Source organism: Odocoileus virginianus, chromosome 4 (assembly GCF_023699985.2).
Source record: "Odocoileus virginianus isolate 20LAN1187 ecotype Illinois chromosome 4, Ovbor_1.2, whole genome shotgun sequence".
NCBI lineage: Eukaryota > Metazoa > Chordata > Mammalia > Artiodactyla > Cervidae > Odocoileus > Odocoileus virginianus.
Window position 1 is genome coordinate 83699544 of NC_069677.1, and position 18276 is coordinate 83717819.

General features: G+C 52.4%; 1 protein-coding gene across 10 annotated transcripts in view; it reads left to right on the top strand.

Moving 5' to 3' along the window:
* PCNT (pericentrin) overlaps nucleotides 1-18276 on the top strand; it is a 107160-nt gene that overhangs the window by 18423 nt on the left and 70461 nt on the right. For 8 of the 10 annotated variants that reach the window (XM_070466928.1, XM_070466934.1, XM_070466931.1 and 5 more), the window contains 7 exons: nucleotides 247-490; nucleotides 722-797; nucleotides 5999-6134; nucleotides 6953-7170; nucleotides 10087-10556; nucleotides 11779-12337; nucleotides 16053-16154. In XM_070466928.1, the coding sequence (XP_070323029.1) occupies nucleotides 247-490; nucleotides 722-797; nucleotides 5999-6134; nucleotides 6953-7170; nucleotides 10087-10556; nucleotides 11779-12337; nucleotides 16053-16154 (1805 nt within the window). The remainder of the gene's footprint in view (nucleotides 1-246; nucleotides 491-721; nucleotides 798-5998; nucleotides 6135-6952; nucleotides 7171-10086; nucleotides 10557-11778; nucleotides 12338-16052; nucleotides 16155-18276) is intronic. The other 2 variants (XM_070466929.1, XM_070466935.1) reach the window with 2 other exon arrangements.

Sequence of the window (18276 nt, forward strand, 5' to 3'; positions counted from 1 at the left end):
GCCAGCCTGAGAAAGCCCTCTGCCCTCGAGGGGCCCTGGGGTTTGCTGAGGCCGCCTGGGTGGTCTCCCCGCGCCAGGCCCTGTGCTCGTAGCACAAGCCCTGGGGGCCTTTGTGCATCCGCAGGTTCTGGGGGGGGATGGGGCCCCCGCCTTACACTTCTGTGCTGGCCCTGCACGGTGGGGCCTTCAGTGTCTCATTTCCCCGCGTGCCATGTCTGAGATGCTTGCTTGTGTCCACCCGTAAAGAGTTGCGCGAGCAGCTCCTGGCCCGGGCGTCTCACGTGGAGGAGCTGGAGCTCCTGAAGAGAGACTTGGAGCAGCAGCAGCAGCAGGAGAGGAGCCGGCACGAGTCCGAGCTGGAGCAGCTGAGGCTCTATTTCGAAGAGAAGCTGAGGGAGGCTGAGCAGAGCTACCAGGAGGACCTGACCCTGTTGCAGCGGCGGCTGCAGGAGGGAAGGGATGACTCCCTGCTGGAGGCCATGGGAACCAGGTGAGTGGCTTCCAGCCCAGCCCAGGAGAATACACTGATTGTTTGGGTCTTGGCCTGGTGATGTTGAAGCTGGTGCTGGTCTGCACGTGGGTGTGGTTGGTGACATCTGGCCAAAGTGGGTGGGCGTGGCCCCGCAGATTGGCACAGAAGTGGGGTCCCAGGGACAGTGGGACTCAGTGGAAGGTGCCACATCAGGCTCTTACAGCACAGCTTCTCTTTGAATTCACCCAGTGCCTGTTTGGAAGAGACATCAGAAGAAGAAAGAGACCATCTTGATGGACTCAGCCTTCAGCGGGAGCAGCTTGAGGTGATGGGCTGGCTTTGTTGTCTTGAGGTGTCTGACGGGACCTGAGTATCCAGTGTTGGTGTGATGACCGAATGCCTGGGTGTGATGTGACGGGTCTCCTTGGTCAGTCTGCTGAACCTACACCTCCACAGAGTCAGCGTTTTTCTTTCAATGAGAACTTGTAAGATCTCTCTCAGCATCTGTAGACAGACAGTATGGCTTTGTTGACTGTACCTGATGAGAACATGTAAGATCCCTCTCTCAGTGTCTGTAGACGGACACCACAGTGTTGCTGACTGTACCCCAGTGAGAACTTGTAAAATCCCTCTCCCAGCACCTGTAGACAGACAGTACAGTGTTGTTGACTGTACCCCGATGAGAACTTGTAAGATCCTTCTCAGCATCTGTAGACAGACAGTACAGTGTTGTTGACTGTACCCTGATGAGAACTTGTAAAATCCCTCTCTCAGCACCTATAGACAGACAGTACAGTGTTGTTGACTGTACCCCGATGAGAACTCATAAGATCCTTCTCAGCATCTGTAGACAGACAGTATGGCTTTGTTGACTGTACCTGATGAGAACTTGCAACATCTCTCTCTCAGTGTCTATGGACAGACACCAGGGTGTTGTTGACTATACCCTAATGATAAGATCCCTCTCCCAGCACCTGTAGAGAGACAGTACAGTGTTGTTGACTGTACCCTGATGACAGCCTGTAAGATCTTTCTCAGTGCCTGTAGATAGACATACAGTATTGTTGACTGTGCCCCGATGATAACTTGTAAGATCTCCTTTCTTAGCACCTGTAGACAGATGGTGTGGTGTTGTTGACTGTGCCCTGATGAGAACTTGTAAGATCCCCTTCTCAGTGCCTGTAGACAGACAGTGCAGCCTTGTTGACTGTACCCTGTGCTGTGCGGTCACCCTGGGACTCATATCCTCTGACCAGAGGTTTGACGCCTTCGCCCACAACCCCTCTACCGCCTCTGGCAGCCCCAGTCTCTTCTCCCGGAGGTGGGTCTTTAGCGTCCACAGGGAAGTGAGACCATGCAGTGCCTCTCTCGGTCTGACTGGTCCCAGTCAGTGTGACGCTCTGGTCCTCCTCTTCAGGGAGCGGCCGTGCGGTCCCGGGCCCTCCTCTCCTGTGGCCGAGCAGCACTTCCTGTGTGTGTGTGTGTGGGTCAGTACGTGTGTAGGTGCCACACCTTCTTCATCTGTCTGTCTGCAAATGGACACTCGGGCTGCTTCCACGTCGCGACTGTTGTAAATAGTGCTGCTGTGAATGGTGGTGGTGGTGGTTTAGTTGCTAAGTCGTGTCCCACTCTCGCAACTGCATGGACTGTAGCCCACCAGGCTTCTCTGTCCATGAGATTCTTCAGGCGTGGGTTGCCATTTCCATTTCCACACGATCTTTCCCACCCAGGAATCGAAACCAAGGTCTCCTGCATTGCAGGTAGATTCTTTACTGACTGAGGTATGAGGGAATCCCTGATGAATGTTGAGGTGTGTGGCTTTTCGAGTTAGTGTTTTTGTTTTCTTTGGGTAAATACTCAGGAGTGGAACTGCTGTATCTGTTTTTAGTTTTTTGAGGAACCTCCTTCCTGTCTTCCACAGGGGCTGCACCAGTTTACTTTCCCTCCAGCAGTGTACAAGCGTTCCCTTTTCTCCACACCCTTGATGACATTTGTTATTTGTTTTTTTAGCAGTAGCTGCTCTAACAGGTATGAGCTGATACCTCACTGTGGTTTTGATCTGTATCTCTCTGACGATTCATGATGTAGAGTGTCTTTTCACATAACTGTTTGCTGTCTAGGTGTCTTTTTTGGAGAAATGTCTGTTGCAGGTCTCTGCCTGCTTTTTAATCAGTCTGTGTGTGTGTGTGCGCTACTGAGGTATATGAGCATCTCAGTATATCATGAGAAGGCTGTGTTTCATTAATCTTTAGTTGGCAAATGGGCTATCTTTATGTTCTCAAATCTGGATTTCCATCCTTTTCACAGAAGCTTTCTTCTGTGACATTGTCAAGTGGAGGGAGGCTTACTCTTGTGTCTCTGGCATCTCCACAGGCTGACTATGTCTGCTTGTTTAAAACGACCACCTGGCTGGTTCAGAGCATGACTTGCAGGCAGGTGGATGGCAGCTTGGGTCCTGCCCAGGTCCCACACTCTCCGCAAGCTCCCCGACCGCCTGCCTCACGCATGCTGGTGACCTGAGCTGAGAGGGACGTGCTGGGTGCGTGCGTGCTGGGCGTGTTGGCCGTGGCCCTGTGCTCTTCTGCCAGTGGCCTCCATGCCATTCGTCTCTGGCCTCTCTGCCCTCCATGGCAGTGGGGTCACAGGGCTCTCTGTGATGCTGGAAGCCTTGTGCACCTGTTTTGAATGAAGAGCTCCAGGGGGCGAGTGGCTTCTTTGTCCTCCCGGCCCCAGCGCTGGACAAGGCTGTGCTATCAGTCTGACTTGAAGGAGGTTCCTCAAAAAATTAAAAATAGATACAGCAGTTCCACTCCTGAGTATTTACCCAAAGAAAACAAAAACACTAATTTGAAAAGCCACACACACCACAACATTCATCAGGGATTCCCTCATACCTCAGTCAGTAAAGAATCTGCCTGCAGTGCAGGAGACCTGGTTTCGATTCCTGGGTGGGAAAGATCGCCTGGAGATGGAAATGGCAGCCCACGCCATTTCAACCCAGGGAGCCTCCGGCAGCTCTCAGCCCCCCATGCTCCTCAGAGTCCTGTGACGGCACTTGGTCTGGGTCTGGGTCCGTTTTTCATACTAGGAAAAGGTAGGGCCTTGACGCTCCTCAGTCTGGGACACTAGGGAGAGAGCAGATTAACCAAGATGGTGTGGTCAGGCTCTCTCGCCCCGTGTTGTGTAAATACATGTTTGTGTAACAGCTGAGAGCACTTATTGCCCTGTGCTTCGCGATGAGCCCACTTGGCCATAGGCTACTTCTGCTCTGTAAGCATAAATAAGCTCCACCTGAAAAGCCCTTGAGGCTGCCTTACCACTGTGTCTGCTGGGTCAACCAGGAGAGAATACAGTGTATCTGCTGCTACGGCTGCTGTGCTAGTCAGGAGATAATAAATGTGTCTGCAGTTCCTGCGACTCCTCGAGTTTTTTCCAGCTTCCACGGTCATGCCTTACTGTCCCTGGGTTCAGTGCACGGCGAGGGAAGCAAGGTAGACGTCTTGAGCTGCTTCTCAGCTGTTTGGGCAACTGTTCTTTTGCGCACTTTGTTTTCTGAGACTCCTGTGAGCGAGTGTCACACGGGGCCTCCAGAGTGAAACCGCTGGTGTCCTTCAGTCCGCATTTCTCTTCTTATATTTCTTTAGGCGTCTTTGGGGGTAGGAGATCTTCTCTCTAATTCTGAGGCTGAATTCCTTATCTCCATTATCATTTAAAAGTTTTCTTATGTTGGCATTTTTTGGCCACGCCACACGACATGTGGGATCTTAGTTCCCTGATCAGAGATTGAACCCACGCTCCCTGCATCTAAAATAAGGAGTCTTAACTTCTGGACCCCCAGGGAAGTGCCAATCATTTTTAATTTCTAAGGGCTTTACTTTTTTGCTCTGTGTTCTAGTCTGCGTTCTCTGCTCAGTGTCAGGGATGGAGTGCTCTTGGTCTCTTCCCTGAAGGGGACTGTTAGTGTTGAGAGGTTTCTGCTCTGTCTCCATCCATCTGGGTGTCTGTGTTATGTGGGACGATGGTGCTCTGTGCGTTGGTTGGTGCCCCGAGGCTGAGCCGTCCCAGGAGGCGTGAAGCACTGTGGGATCTTGGGGGCTGTCTGACTGGGGGGGGCTCCACCCGGGTGTGGGGGCAGCCTTCTCTCGCAGGGCCATTGGTCTCTATCAGTCTCCAGCTGGGCTCCATGAGGTGAGGGACACAGTGGGGTCCCCACCCCTTGCCAGCCTCCATGATCTGTACCCCTGGAGGTCTCGCAGTTACCTCTGCGCCCCCTGCCTGGCCTCCCGGGTGTGTGGGCAGCTCATGCGCGCTCCTCCGAGCCTTCTGTGTGCCTGCGCTCTCCAGCTGCTCACCGCTGGCTCGCAGATCACCTCTGTCCCTGTTTCTTCTCCTCATAGGTTTGTAAATTGTCTCATCATCTGAGGGAATGTAAAAACATAGAGTGTATGTGTGTTTGAGCAGAAGTCCTGTGTGTGGGCTTGTGTGCGTGGTGGATGCCTGTGCCTGGTGTGTATTTGACGTGTTGACATGTCATGTGGACTGAGGGTGCCTGGTGGAACTCCCCCGAGCTGGGTGTGGGACCCCTCACGTCCCTCTGGCCAACGCTGACCCTGGCCAGTAAATCTCTGGCTGTGACTCCTGGGTTGTCAATGAGCCAGGATGTCTTTTTACGTGTTTGGGTGTCGCCTCCGTGTTTCTGCCTGTTTCTCCAAAGTTGGCAGCCCTTGCTCTCAGCTCCCTGCCCCCACTCTCCTGTGTTTTGTTTTTGTTTTGTCGTCTGGCCCTGGCCGTTGCTCAGCGGGGGTGATCTCTGGCCCCTTCTCTTTCCCTGAACAGTGAGTCGCTCTCACCCGACTTGCTGGGTCTGCTCTTCCACTCAGAAGCCTGACCCACCATGAGCTGAGTGAGGGGGGCACTTGATTCCCCCCCTCAGTCAGGTTGTTTTTTCTCCAGTGACCATACGAGGACTTCAGTCTTGATTAAAGGATGATTTGAGCTTATTGAGAGCTGGATGTTAAGGCTGATGGGACCCTCTGTTGGTTCTGAGGGAGATGGGTGACAGGTTGCCTCTTGGAGGGGGCAGGAAGGGCTGACCCAGCCTCGGGGCCCCTTTGCCCTCCCTCCCATCCTCCCGTGAGGATGCTCGGGACTCTTTGTCTAGGAGCGTCATTCAGTGGAGTGGCCCAGCATGGCCTCTGGATGGAAGCTTGGAGCAGGGAGTGAGGGGATCCCGGGGCGGAGTGGGACCCCTTCAGCCAAGGGCCTTGGCCGTACGGCTGGCCCAGCAGGTCTGACCCCGGGATGTGGAGGGTGGGCCCCAGGTTCCAGTGGGCGTCAGGTGTGGGGAGGCCCTGAGCTCACAGCTGACTCCAGTGGGTATGCCTGCTTCCCTTTTGGGAGTGAGACGTGTGGGCAGTAGGCGGTGTGGGCGGGAAGGGGGGTTCCGTGGGGGATTCTATGGGAGGCAGGGTCAGGGAGCCAGCCTGAGAGGCTCTTTACAAGGTTTCCTCTGTGATCTCCCCAAAGGAGAGCCTGGGTTTGCGCACACGGTTAAAAGAAAATCACCAGTGCCAACTAGCAGCGGGGGCGTCCTCCCAGGATGCCCAGCAGGAAGCGTTGGGAGGAGAGCTGCCCACAGGACCTTCGGAGGAGCCTGGCCAAGGTATGCTCTTAAGTGCTGCTATGGCGGCCAGCCTGCAGGGGTGTTCTGGGCCGTGGCTGCATCCCACGAGAGCCGCTGGCACTACGCGTGCTGGCTGTTGACTCTGTAGCGGGGGTGCCGGAGGCCCTTCCTTCGGGTCAAGAAGCAGGCCGTCTGTGTCAGGAGAGGGCCTGCCTGGGCAGCAGCCTGGGGTTCCTGGGGGCCATGGGGATGGAGAAGCTGTGGTCATCCTGGGCATGGCCTCGGCCCCAGGAGAGTGAATGCAATGTCTGGCCCTGGACACAGAGTCCAGGAGAGCGTGGGCCCTGCGTCAAGCTGAGGAGGCAAGTCTGCGTGTCTCGCTTTGAGGGCCTGCGGCTCAGGGTCCGGGCTGGGGTCCCTTGGAGCTGCATGGGCCTGTGGAAGGCTAGCACATGACCCAGAGAGTGGGGTCACGCCTGCTGTCCTCCCCATTCTCCTGCCCGCGTGAGCTGTGTCCCATGGCTGCTGCTTGGCATCTTCCAGTCCCCTGGGTTGCGCCCTGTGCCTCTTCTTCCAGCCCAGGACAGTGATGAGCCCTGGCCAGGGCAGCTCTGGGGGGCCGATTCCTCAGTACCCAGACCAGAGGCAGCAGTGGGTGTGGACAGCTTGGGACGGGTCTGTCCGTCTGGTTCTGGTTTGCGGTGCCCACGGGGCTGCGGACGGATGTGTCGTGTCCCCTTCTGGTACCGTGCTCCCACGGTTTTCAGGGTCTATGTGCAGCTGTCTGGGGGTTCTGAAGCTCATCGTCCTGTCGGTTGGAGGGTCAGCCTGATTACTCTGCCCCCTGGTCCCCACAGAGCTTGCCCAGGAGCCGCTCCAGTGTGCACAGAGCACGGCCTTGGAGTTGGAAACAGAGGTGCCGGCTGGAAACTTGGGCCTGGAAACCACACACAGGGCTCAGCTTACGCTTCTTCCAGTGGAGCTCAAGGAAGAAATCGATCTCTTAAAAGTGGAAAATAGAAATTTACAGGAGAAGCTGCAGCGTGAAATCTGCCTGAAAGAGGACTTGGAGAAAGTAAGTTGAAATGCCTTGCCTCGCAGCGATGCCCGCGTCCACAGGGCCACATGTGAACTGGCCTGGTCAGCACGAGCCCCGAGGTCTGCTCCACCCTCTGCCTGCAGCAGTGTTTGCTGGGTGCTTCCCTTGGGTGGGGATGAGCTGCCACCTAAGCTCAGACCCAAATGTGTAATCCTAACTCTTATGGAGCCTGCAGGGCTTAGGGGAACTGATTGGGTCCTCAGAGGGGTGCCAGGGTGGGTGGCGAGGCCACCTTCAGGTCTTGGCCACTGTGTCTTCTGCACTGTTCCAGCCACCAGGCTCTCTCCATTGACTGAGACTTGCAGCCGTGGACATGCCATGATGAGACCCTGGCCCACAGCTTGGGCGCCTCCCCTAAATTACCAGCGGCCTCACCGAGGCCTGGAGACGTGGAGTTGAGGTGACTCTCAGTGTGACCCATCTGGGCAGTTCTGCGGCTGTCCCACCCCTCCTCCCTGTGACGCTGTCCCAGGTCCTCCTCCGTCGAGGCCGAGTTTCAGGGCAGATCACGTGTCCCCCTGCTGATGCTCTGGGGGTGAGGACGGGCATGTGAAGGCCTGCAGCCTCACAAGGGGTCTCTGAAGGACAGACTCTGCTTGATGGCGTTTTATGTTCAGGTGTCTGAGTGCTTCCTGGGCCACTGGTTGACCTCCTCATGTGAACTGTCTAGAGAGGAGTGTGGAGCGAGCTCTCTCATTTAGCTCTCACAGTATTTACTGTTTTCTAGTTCTGTTAACTGCACGTTTATGGTTGTTATGTCTTCTTGGGAAGTCACGGTTTTATCATGAGTGAAGTGCCCCCTCTCGGGTATGGTTTCTTTGTGCTGAAATCTGCCTGCTCTCTGACCAGTGCAGTGTGTTTTCTTCAATGCAGCATCTTCTTCCGTCCATTTTACTTTATACCTTTGACTTTATCTACCTGGAGTTAGTGCCAACCCCACGGGTCAAGGGCTCAGTCCCAGGAGGCTGCCCCTGACCCCTTCAGAGGCCAGTGGCCTCCCCGTCTTCCTCACGTCAGGCCAAGGTGTGCGCTCAGGCCTTCTGGGCTGGTTTGTGTCTGTGTTTTCTCTCCACCTGCTCATGTGTGACCAGGCACTATCCTGAGAACTGGGCTGGATTCCAGCACCTCCTGCCCCGTCCTGGTGGGCTTCTCCCCTCACTTCCCAGCTCTTCTGGTTCAAACAAGGAGGATTTCCAGGTGCACGTCCGTGGCATAGCTGGGTTGGTCACCCAGGGTATTTCTTTACTCTGGGTGTGAGGACCCCCAGCCCTGGATCTCCTGGGTCTTATCCAGAGCCTGCAGTTGTTTCCTCTGATTAGAGCTGATTCTCAGCTGTCAGCAAGAGCAGGCCCTAAACTTTAATGACTTGAATAACCAGTTGAGGTCAGTTTCACAGACCTTTCTGGTTTTGTTTTGCTTTTTTTCTCCTCAATAATTGATCAGTATGCTGACCTACTTTCTTTCCTGTTTTGAAAATTAGGATATTTGTGTGTGTTCAGCTTTCTGGTTCATGTCCCTTTTCATACAACACCTTTAAGAGTGTTGGTTTCAGCTCATCAGCCTCTTGCTCAGGTCCCTTGTAGAACCTGGATCATTCATGGTGCAAGTCCAGAAGCTTGGCCTTACTGTCTGCTACTCGCCTGTGAGCTGTGCCGCGTGGTGCTGGTTCTGCTGGGCGGGGGCGGCGGTGTCGGCTCCCCATTAATGGGAGGTGCCTTTCATGTCTGAGTCCCTGAGCTTGTCCTGGCACTGCAGAGGAGGACTCCCTTTGACTGTGTGCAGACCTGCCAGCCTTAGAGGTAACATTTGGGGCCAGGTGCCGGGCAATGGACACGGTTAACTTAGGCAGATAGTCTTAGATATGTGCCTTTTAGTCTCCATCATTCCTGTCAGCATGAGAAACACTCCCATTGCTCTGTTCACATATGTTGTGGGACTGTGTTATTCAGTCACTTAGTTGTGTCCATTTCTTTGTGACCCCATGAACTGCAGCATGCCAGGCTTCTCTGTCCTTCAGCATCTCCCATGCTCAAACTCATGTCCATCGAGTCGGTTATGCCATCCAACCATCTCATCCTCTGTTGTCCCCTTCTCCTCCTGCCTTCGATCTTTCAGGGTCTTTTCTAATGAGTCAGCTTTTTGCATCAGGTGGCCAAAGTATTGGAGGTTCAGCTTCAACATCAGTCCTTCCAGTGAATATTCAGGACTGATTTCCTCTAGGATTGACTGGTTTGATCTCCTTGAGGTCCAAGGGACTCTCAAGAGTCTTCTCCAACACCACAATTCAAAAGCATTAATTATTTGGCATTCAGCTTTCTTTGTGGTCCAATTCACATATCCATACATGACTACTGGAGAAACCATAGCTTTGACTAGATGACTAGACATTGGCAAAATAATGTCTCTGCTTTTTAATACACTGTCTAGGTTTGTCATAGCTTTTCTTCGAAGGAGCAAGTGTCTTTTAATTTCATGGCTGCATTTACCATCAGCGGTGATTTTTGGAGCTGATGAAAAGAAAGTCTGTCACTGTTTCCATTGTTTTCCCATCTATTTGCCATGAAATGGTGGGACCAGATGCTATGATCTTAGTTTTCTGAATGTTGAATTTTAAGCCAACTTTTTCACTCTCCTTTTGCACCTTCATCAAGAGGCTCTTTAGTTCCTCTTTGCTTTTTGCCATAAGGGTGGTGTCATCTGCATATCTGAGGTTATTGATATTTCTCCCAGCAATCTTCATTCTAACTTGTGCTTCATCCAGCCCAGCATCGTGGGACGAGTGCTTGTATTAATAACGGACAGAACTTCTGTCTTCAGAGATGGATTTGGGTCATTGTGCAGTGATCTTTTCATTTAATTTCTTCCTTCTAAAAAAAAATTGTGTGGTTGCAGATGAAACAGAATTTAGTTGAAGCTCACCAGGAAGAACTGAAGAGTGCTGAGGAGAGAATTGAGCTAATGAAACAGGAACTCAGAGAGAGAGAGGCCGAGTGGAAAGTTACAAGTGAGGACCTGCGGAGAGGAGCCGAAGAGAGGCTGACAAAGACGCTCCTTGACCTGCGAGAACAGGTGGAGTCTGAGAAGCGGTCCATGATGAACAGGTTTGAGCTTCGAGAATCCGAGATGAGGCAACTTCAGGACCAGCAGGCAGCTCAGATCCTGGACCTGGAGGGGTCACTGGTGGAACAGCAGGGCCGCCTGCGGCAGCTGGAGCTCGGACTCACCGGAGACGAGTCTCTGCGGTGCAGCCAGTGTGGCCGGGAGCTGGGCTGTAGCCCGGCCCCAGGAGCCCAGGACCAGGAGCTTGCCATGCTCCACCTAAAGGAGGACTTCGACCTCCAGCTGAAGGTGGCCCAGAGCAGGTGGGTGCTGTCCCTGTAGCAGCCTGTTATATTCAGAGCTGCCCACTCCCCCACCCGCCCCCGGCCAGTGAGACAAGGCAGGTCCCCTCCCTACGCCCCCCAAGGGGTGAGGCGGGTCTCCAGGAGGGTGAGGCACGCCCCCCAGGAGGGTGTGTGTGGGGCTCAGGGCTGCAGGCCTCTGGCAGGAATGGCATCCCCATCCTTCCTGTGGGGCTCTGTCCCTTGAGCCACGTGGCCAGGTGTGCATTTTTGACGAGTGTGTGTGTTCTTTGCACGTTTTAGTTTTTTAGTAGCAGAACTTCAGCCTTTTTATCCTAAGATTGTGTGGCTCATTCATGAATTTTGTGTTTTTTAAACTCATTAAAAAAATAAACAGCTTTTCTCAACTATGTACATACTTCCCTGAAGTTTTAAAGTAGGCTTAGGATGTTTGGTTTGCTGCCTCTTTGCAGACCTGGGCTGTAGTACCCAGAGGTGTTGATGAGCACTGGGATCGTTGGAGCTGCTTCTCATGTGTCAGCTGCTCCCCAGTGTCTCGAGGCAGGTGCACAAACTCCTGGCCTGGGGTCTGAGGGTTGAGTTCAAATCCTGACCCACCATGTGAGCTGGATGGACACAGGTGCGATGTGCAGGCTCACGAGACCTTAGTGTCCTCCTCGTGGGCTGATCCATGGAGAGGCTGTCATGGTGGCTGGTGGGCAGTTGGCACCTGAGATGTGTCCCAGCTCTTGTGAGTCACCTGATGTGTCACGGCACCTGTGCAGATTCTCCCCTGTTCCTGCTGGAGCTCTGGGTGCCTCCTGACTGCTCCCAGCCAGCGCCACTGGTTCATGCCCCTGAGCCATCCCGTGGAGGCCGGTTTCTGAGTCTTCCGAACACTCTTTGCAGCCCTGGGGGCTCCTGTAGGCCATGCAACCCCTTCCCTGTTGAGGTCCTCTCTTGGCCGAGTGGCGGTCATACCTGCTTCCTGCAGTATCTGTGGTTCCTGGCTGGGGGTCTGTGCCCTGCACTCTAGTTTGTGACTGGGGATGCTGGGCTCCGGCCTGAGCTCCTCTGGCTTCGTGGGCCCTTCCCCGTTGGCTCGTGGCTGGTGGTGGTGCCCAGGGAGGAGGGAGAGCAGGCGGGATCCAGGCGGGGTGGCCTCTCCCCTGGCAGCGGGCCCCCCTGCGGTGCTCTTGTGGCTGCGCGTCTGCTCTGGGTTTCACTTGGCTTGTTGTCTCAGGTTTTCGGAAGAACGTAGAGCGATCACCGAGAAACTGGCCGCAGAGCGAGATGCCTTCCTGCGGGATGCCCAGGAGCAGCACGCGCACGCGCTGCGGCTTCTCCAGGAGGGACACCAGCAGCACATCCTGTCCCTGACCGCGGAGCTGGAAACCAGGCGCCAGGCCGAGGTGGACTCTCTACGGTCCTCTTTCGAGCGTGAGCGGTGGGCTCTGGCAGAGGCACGTGAGGCTGAGTCGCAGATGAAACACGCTGCTGAAGTTAGTGTGTTGGAGGCCAGACACGCGTCCCAGCTGGATGCTCTGCGCTTGCAGTACCTGTCTGAGCTGCAAGCTGTGCAGGGCAGGCACCGGCGGGCCCTGGAGCTGCTGCGCCTGGACCTGGAGGAGCGGCTGCAGAGGGAGGACATGGCTCACCACGGGCTCTTGACTCAGGTGCTGGAGCTGCTGGAGCTGCCATGTGCCGAAGAGCCTCAGTCCGCAGAGTATAGCCTGAGAGGAGATGGGTGTGAGGAGCCCCCGGAGGGCGTGAGAGCCCTCTGGCTGCACCGGGCTCGCAAGGTGAGGTGTGTGGGTGGGGGGACAGGGACTTTGCCCTTCCCTAGGGCCCGCTTGTGTCAGCTGCACGCGTGCCCCCCACCAGCCATGGGTTTCCTGGTGAGGCAGGTACAGAACAGTGAGTTTTACAGCATTTTTTGGTTTCAGCTCCTTGGTGAAGGCTTTTGGCAGCCGGTGCCCAGGTGTGGCATTTCCTGTGAGCTTGCAGTGGGTTCAGTCTGCTTTTAGGGGCCTGTGTTGTTTCTATGAGGCAGAGCCCTTTGTCCTATATCTGGGGCAGTCTGTGTCGGGCCACAATTGTCCCCATGTTGGATGCTCTCTGGAGGCGGCCCCATGGCCTTGCCAACACCAAGCTTGCCTTGTCTGCAGGCCCTGGCCCCATGTGTTGTGAGCAGGACGTATTTAATCGGTTAGAAGTCGAAGTCGGCGTGGGGACACATTGCTCTGCACTGACTTGGCAGATGTGCATGCCCGGCCCTCAGAAACAGTCCTGTTCTGGTGACTTTGTGCTTTGTCACGTCACAAGTAGGTATTCCAGGTCACGAAGCAGGAAACCTCAGCCTTGGGGAAGCGCAGTTGCCAGGAGAGCCTTCGTTTCCCACTGAGACATGCTTTACATTCAAGGGGATGTTCCCAGGAAGGTTTCGTCCTCTGCTCTGGTTCAGCTTGTCTAGGGATGGGAGGAAAAGGGCAGCCCAACCTGTGCAGGGGGTGGTGCTTCACTCCGCACGTTGGCTCTGCCTGTCCTGTGTGGTCTGTGGGCGAGACTGTGAGTGAGTTCCGGGAGGGCTGGGCAGGTTCCCGTGGGGTCGTGAGCCTCTGGCGGTCCTTGGGTGTGGCCAGGGTAGGTGTCTCTGGGTTGAGGTGCCCCCCCAGGCTGGTTGGTCGGCTTCTGAGCCATCAGCTGTCAGCTTCCGTTCCTCCCAGGCAGAAGGATGCTTGGGGAAGGGGCTTTGTTCCCAACATGTGGATTTAAACTGGATTCCCTCGGTTTATAGGAGTTGAAGAAAATGAAGTTTTGAAAGAACACTGAGAGACAGAAGTGTGTGTCTCTTACACGGGAAAACCGTGTGTTTTAAACTGTGCCTTCATCTTCTTAGTATAAAATGTGCTCATAGGAGGTGTGTGGCGTGAGGGGTGAGGGTGGGCGGGACAGAGGTGTGTGGGGTGCAGTGACCTGTGGATGTGGCCCCTGGAGCAGGGCAGGGCACATGCCAGGGTCCTGCCCCCTGGGCAGCAGCACCAAGCAGCCTTGCAGGCTCTCCGGGACGGTCAGGTGACTATGATGCAGAGACAGGAGCCCCTGCAGGGGGTGCCCCTCGCAGAGGGGTGGCTGTGAGTGGGCAGTGTGCCTCCTTCTGGGCAGTGATGGCTTCAGGAATGACCTGGGGGTCAGACTCTGGCCCCCACAGGAGTGCTGGTGACATCAACAGCCGCTGGGCCTCCAGAAGCCTCTCTCCGTCACAGTGCCGATGGTCATTCATGAAGTCCATGTGAAGTGGGTGCTGGGCGGGCCTTGCACCTGCTGAGAGGTTTATTTACCGGCTGACAACCCTTCCCTCCGGGAAACTTTGTGGGCTTCTGTTCATTCATCCTGCTTGCTCTGCTGCCTGTTGGTGACACACGGGTCATGTGTGCTGTTTGGCTCAGCACTGTTGTACTTGTGTGTTGACTCTTGCTCAAGTATTGAGAGCATTTGGGGAGTATTTCTCTCATTGTGTGTTGAAGTACATCATCCCTTTGCTATGAAGGATGTAAGCGTTAGATACTGTCTTGCTCATTTCACAGGAGAAAACAGCGGGGTTTGTGGGGAGGTGAGATATGCCATTTCTTCCCATTTTAACTTTGCTTTGGAAAAAATTTCAACAGAAGCAGAGAATAGTTCAGGATACATGCCAGTCTCAGTGCATCAAGCCACCCAAATAAACCAAAAGCATGCTCCGTGCTGACCTACAGAATTAATAGTGACCTCTTAATTTCATCACAGATCCAGCCTGAGATCCAATTTCTTTCTGTGGTAGGTCAAATTGGGATACACACAGGGGTGGGAGAACAGCTCAGGTCCAAATCTACACACAGAATAGGAGAATAGTTCATGTCCCATGTCTACACATGGGACAGGAGAATAGTTCATGCCCATGTCTACACACGGGACAGGAGAACAATTCAGGTCCATGCCTACACCAGGGCAGGAGAATAGTTCAGGTCCATGTCTGCACATAGGACAAGAGAATAATTCATGCCCATGTCTACACATGGGACAGGAGAATAGTTCAGGTTCACATCTACACCTGGGCTGGGAGAATGGTTCAGGTTCATGTCTACATATGGGACAGGAGAATAGTTCAGGTTCACGTCTACATCCCAGCCGGGAGAATAGTTCAGGTCCGTGTCTACACCCCGGCTGGGAGAAAAGTTCAGGTCCATGCCTATACCCAGGGTGGGAGAATAGTTCATGCCCATGTCTGCACCAGGGACAAGAGGATAGTTCAGGTCCATTTCTACATACAGGCCAGGAGAACAGTTCAGGTTCACGTGTACACATGGGACAGAAGAATAGTTCAGGTTCATGCCTATATCCGGCACAGGAGAATAGTCCATGTCTACACCTGGGCTGGGAGAATAGTTCAGGTTCATGTCTACACACGGGACAGGAGAGTAGTTCAGGTTCATGTTTACACCCAGGACAGGAGACTAGTCCATGTCTACACCTGGGCTGGGAGAATAGTTCAGGTTCATGTCTACACACGGGACAGGAGAATAGTCCCATGTGTATACCCGGGCCGGGAGGCTAGTCCACATGTCTGTATCTGGGCCGGGAGGATATTTGCAGGCAGTGTTTGCCATCTTGTGCCCTCTAGCCTCAGGCTTTCCTCGCAGACAGATATTCCATGAAGCCTTGCTGGGCGTCTCCTGGGTGCCATGGTCATTGTTCCCAAAATAGCAGGGACGCGCCGTTCTTCCTCTGTGGACAGGTTTTATCTGGGCCACAAATATCTCGCACCTGTTTGAGAAGCAGTGTCACTCGTCAGAAGAGTTGTTTACCCGGGGCCTGTCAGATTGGGTTACTTTGCAGGTTACTTCCCTCTGGAGTTTGGTTGTAAGAATAGTTCTCTGAACACGTAAGCCTGATTTCCTTTTTTTAGAGATAAGTGTCCCGTGAAGAAATCGCCCTTATGTTGGTGACACTGAGCATGGGAAGGAAAGCAGGAGTCAGCTGTCGTGTGATCACTGTTGGTTGCTCAGGCAGTCTCGCTTTTTCTGGCAAAGAAAACTCTGTTGATAGGATTTTTTAAAATAGAGACCTGCGGTTGTTTTCGATCTAGTTTGAATGTCTTCAATTATTGGTTGCATTTGTTTTTAATACTGTGTTGGTGTTCTTTGGGCAGCACTGCTTATTTTTTCTTCTTTAGGTGTATCCATCTTTTTGATGATTAAAATACATATCACATTTCCCATAGAATTCTGTGGATTTTAAGAAAAACCTGAAAATAGCTTCTTAAAAACTTGTCCTGTTGACTTTACCGTCTAGAACATGGCGGATTGAACAGAGTTCAGTCTGTAGACCAGAGTTTACTCGGGCAGTATGTGGAACAGTGGTGTATAGGGAGGTCCTGTGCGTCGTCACAGTGAAAACACGTGGAATAAGTGTGAGCTGCAGCCTCCCACATATCCACGTACGTGCTCGTGGCTCAGGTTGACCTTCCTTCCCACTCAGCAGGAACCCGAGGCCCAGTGCTCAGCTCCCCAGGCGGGGCAGGAGGAGGAGCTGGAGCGTAAACCAGAAGCCTCACTGGAGCAGCAGGTCGCACTGTCACAGGTACTGGGTTAGGAGCTGCTGTTCCATTTTATTGTTATCTTTTCTCATCTGCAAAGAATATTTTAGTCTAAATTAATTTTGGTATGCAGAATTAAGGCATATTTTCATTGTTTCAGAAACCGAGGGTTTTTTAGGCAACTTTTTTCATTTATTGTTATATTTAAAGTGATTAGTTAGCCTGTCTTTTCTGCTTAGAAATTGTCATCAAGTAGTTGTTCCTTAAACAACATGGAATTAGGGGTAATCTGCATGTCATTTATAGTTGGCCCTCAGTATATGCGGTTCCTCCATATCTGCCATTGCTCTGAATCCCCAGATTCAGCCAGTCTGGATTGAGTATTTACTGTTGAAACAAAATCTGTGGGACTTCCCTGGTGGTCAGTGGTTAAGACTCTGCACTCCCAGTGCAGGGGGCACAGGTTTGATCCCTGGTCTGGGAACTAGATCCTACTGCATGCATCGTGGCATATGTATAGGTTGAACATCATGGTTCAGCACCGTCTTCTAGAGTCAGCTGTGTATAAATCTGGGGAAGTTGGAGTCCCCTTCATGATCTTGCTCTGGCGACTCAGCAGCTGCCACATCAAGCCATTTCTTCTTTAATGAGCCTATTTCCAGGAAAGGAAGTCTGTGCGTAAGTGACCTTCACTTAAAATGTCCAGAAGAGGCAAATCCACAGAAACAGAAAGTAGACTGGTGGTTGTTAGAGGCTGGGAGAGGAGAGAGACTGTTAATGGGTGTGGGGTTTCTTCTCTGGTGATACAAATGTTTTGGAATAAGATACAACTTTGTGAATATACTAAAAACCACTGTACTGCATACTTCAAAAAGAGCTTTTTATGATCTCAACAAAGCTGCAATTAAAAACAAAACAAACCCACAGTAAAAATCATTGTGAGTCCTTCCAATGAATATGCAGGACTGATTTACTTTAGGATTGACTGGTTTGATCTTCTTGTAGTCCAAGGGACTCTCAAAAGTCTTCTCCAGCACCACAGTTCAAAAGCATCAGTTCTTTGGCTCTCAGATTTCTTTATGGTCCAACTCTCACATCCATACCTGACTACAGGAAAAACCATAGCTTTGACTACACAGACCTTTCTTGGCAAAGTAATGTCTTCTTTTAAATATACTGTCTAGGTTGGTCATAGCTTTTCTTCCAAAGAACAAGCATCCTTTAATTTCATGGCTGCAGTCACCATCTGCATTGATTTTGGAGCCCAAGAAAATAAAGTCTCTTGCTGTTTCCATTGTTTCCCCATCTATTTGCCATGAAGTGATGCGATTGGATGTCATGATTTTCGTCTTTTGAATGTTGAATTTTAAGCCAGCTTTTTCACTCTCCTCCTTCATTTTCATCAAGAGGCTCTTTAGTTCCTCTTTACTTTCTGCCATAAGGGTGGTATCATCTGCATATCTGAGGTTATTGATATTTCTCCCAGCAATCTTGATTCTAGCTTGTGCTTTATCCAGCCCAGCATTTCTCATGATGTACTCTTCATACAAGTTAAATAAGCAGGGTGACAGAATACAGCCTTGTCATATTCCTTTCCCAGTTTGGAACCAGTCTGTTTTCCCATGTCTGGTTCTAACTATTGCTTCATGACCTGCATACAGATTTCTCAGGAGGCAGGTAACATGGTCTGGTATTCCCATCTCTTAAAGAATTTTCCACAGTTTGTTCTGATCCTCACCGTCAGAGGCTTTAGCATAGTCAATAAAGCAGAAGGAGATTTTTTTTTCTGGATTTCTCTTGCTCTTTCAATGATCCAGCAGATGTTGGCAATTTGATCTCTGTTTCCTCTGCCTTTTCTAAATCCAGCATGAACATCTGGAAGTTCTTGGTTCATGTACTGTTGAAGCCTTGCTTGGAGAATTTTGAGCATTACTTTGCTAGCATGTGAGATGAGTTCAATTGTGTGGTAGTCTGAACATTCTTTGGCATTGCCTTTCTTTGGGATTGGAATGAAAACTGACCTTTTCCAGTCCTGTGGCCACTGCTAAGTTTTCCAAATTTGCATGTTGAGTGAAGCGCTTTCAAGCATCATCTTTTAGGATTTGAAATGGCTCAGCTGGAATTCCATCACTTCCACTAGCTTTGTTTGTAGTGATACTTCCTAAG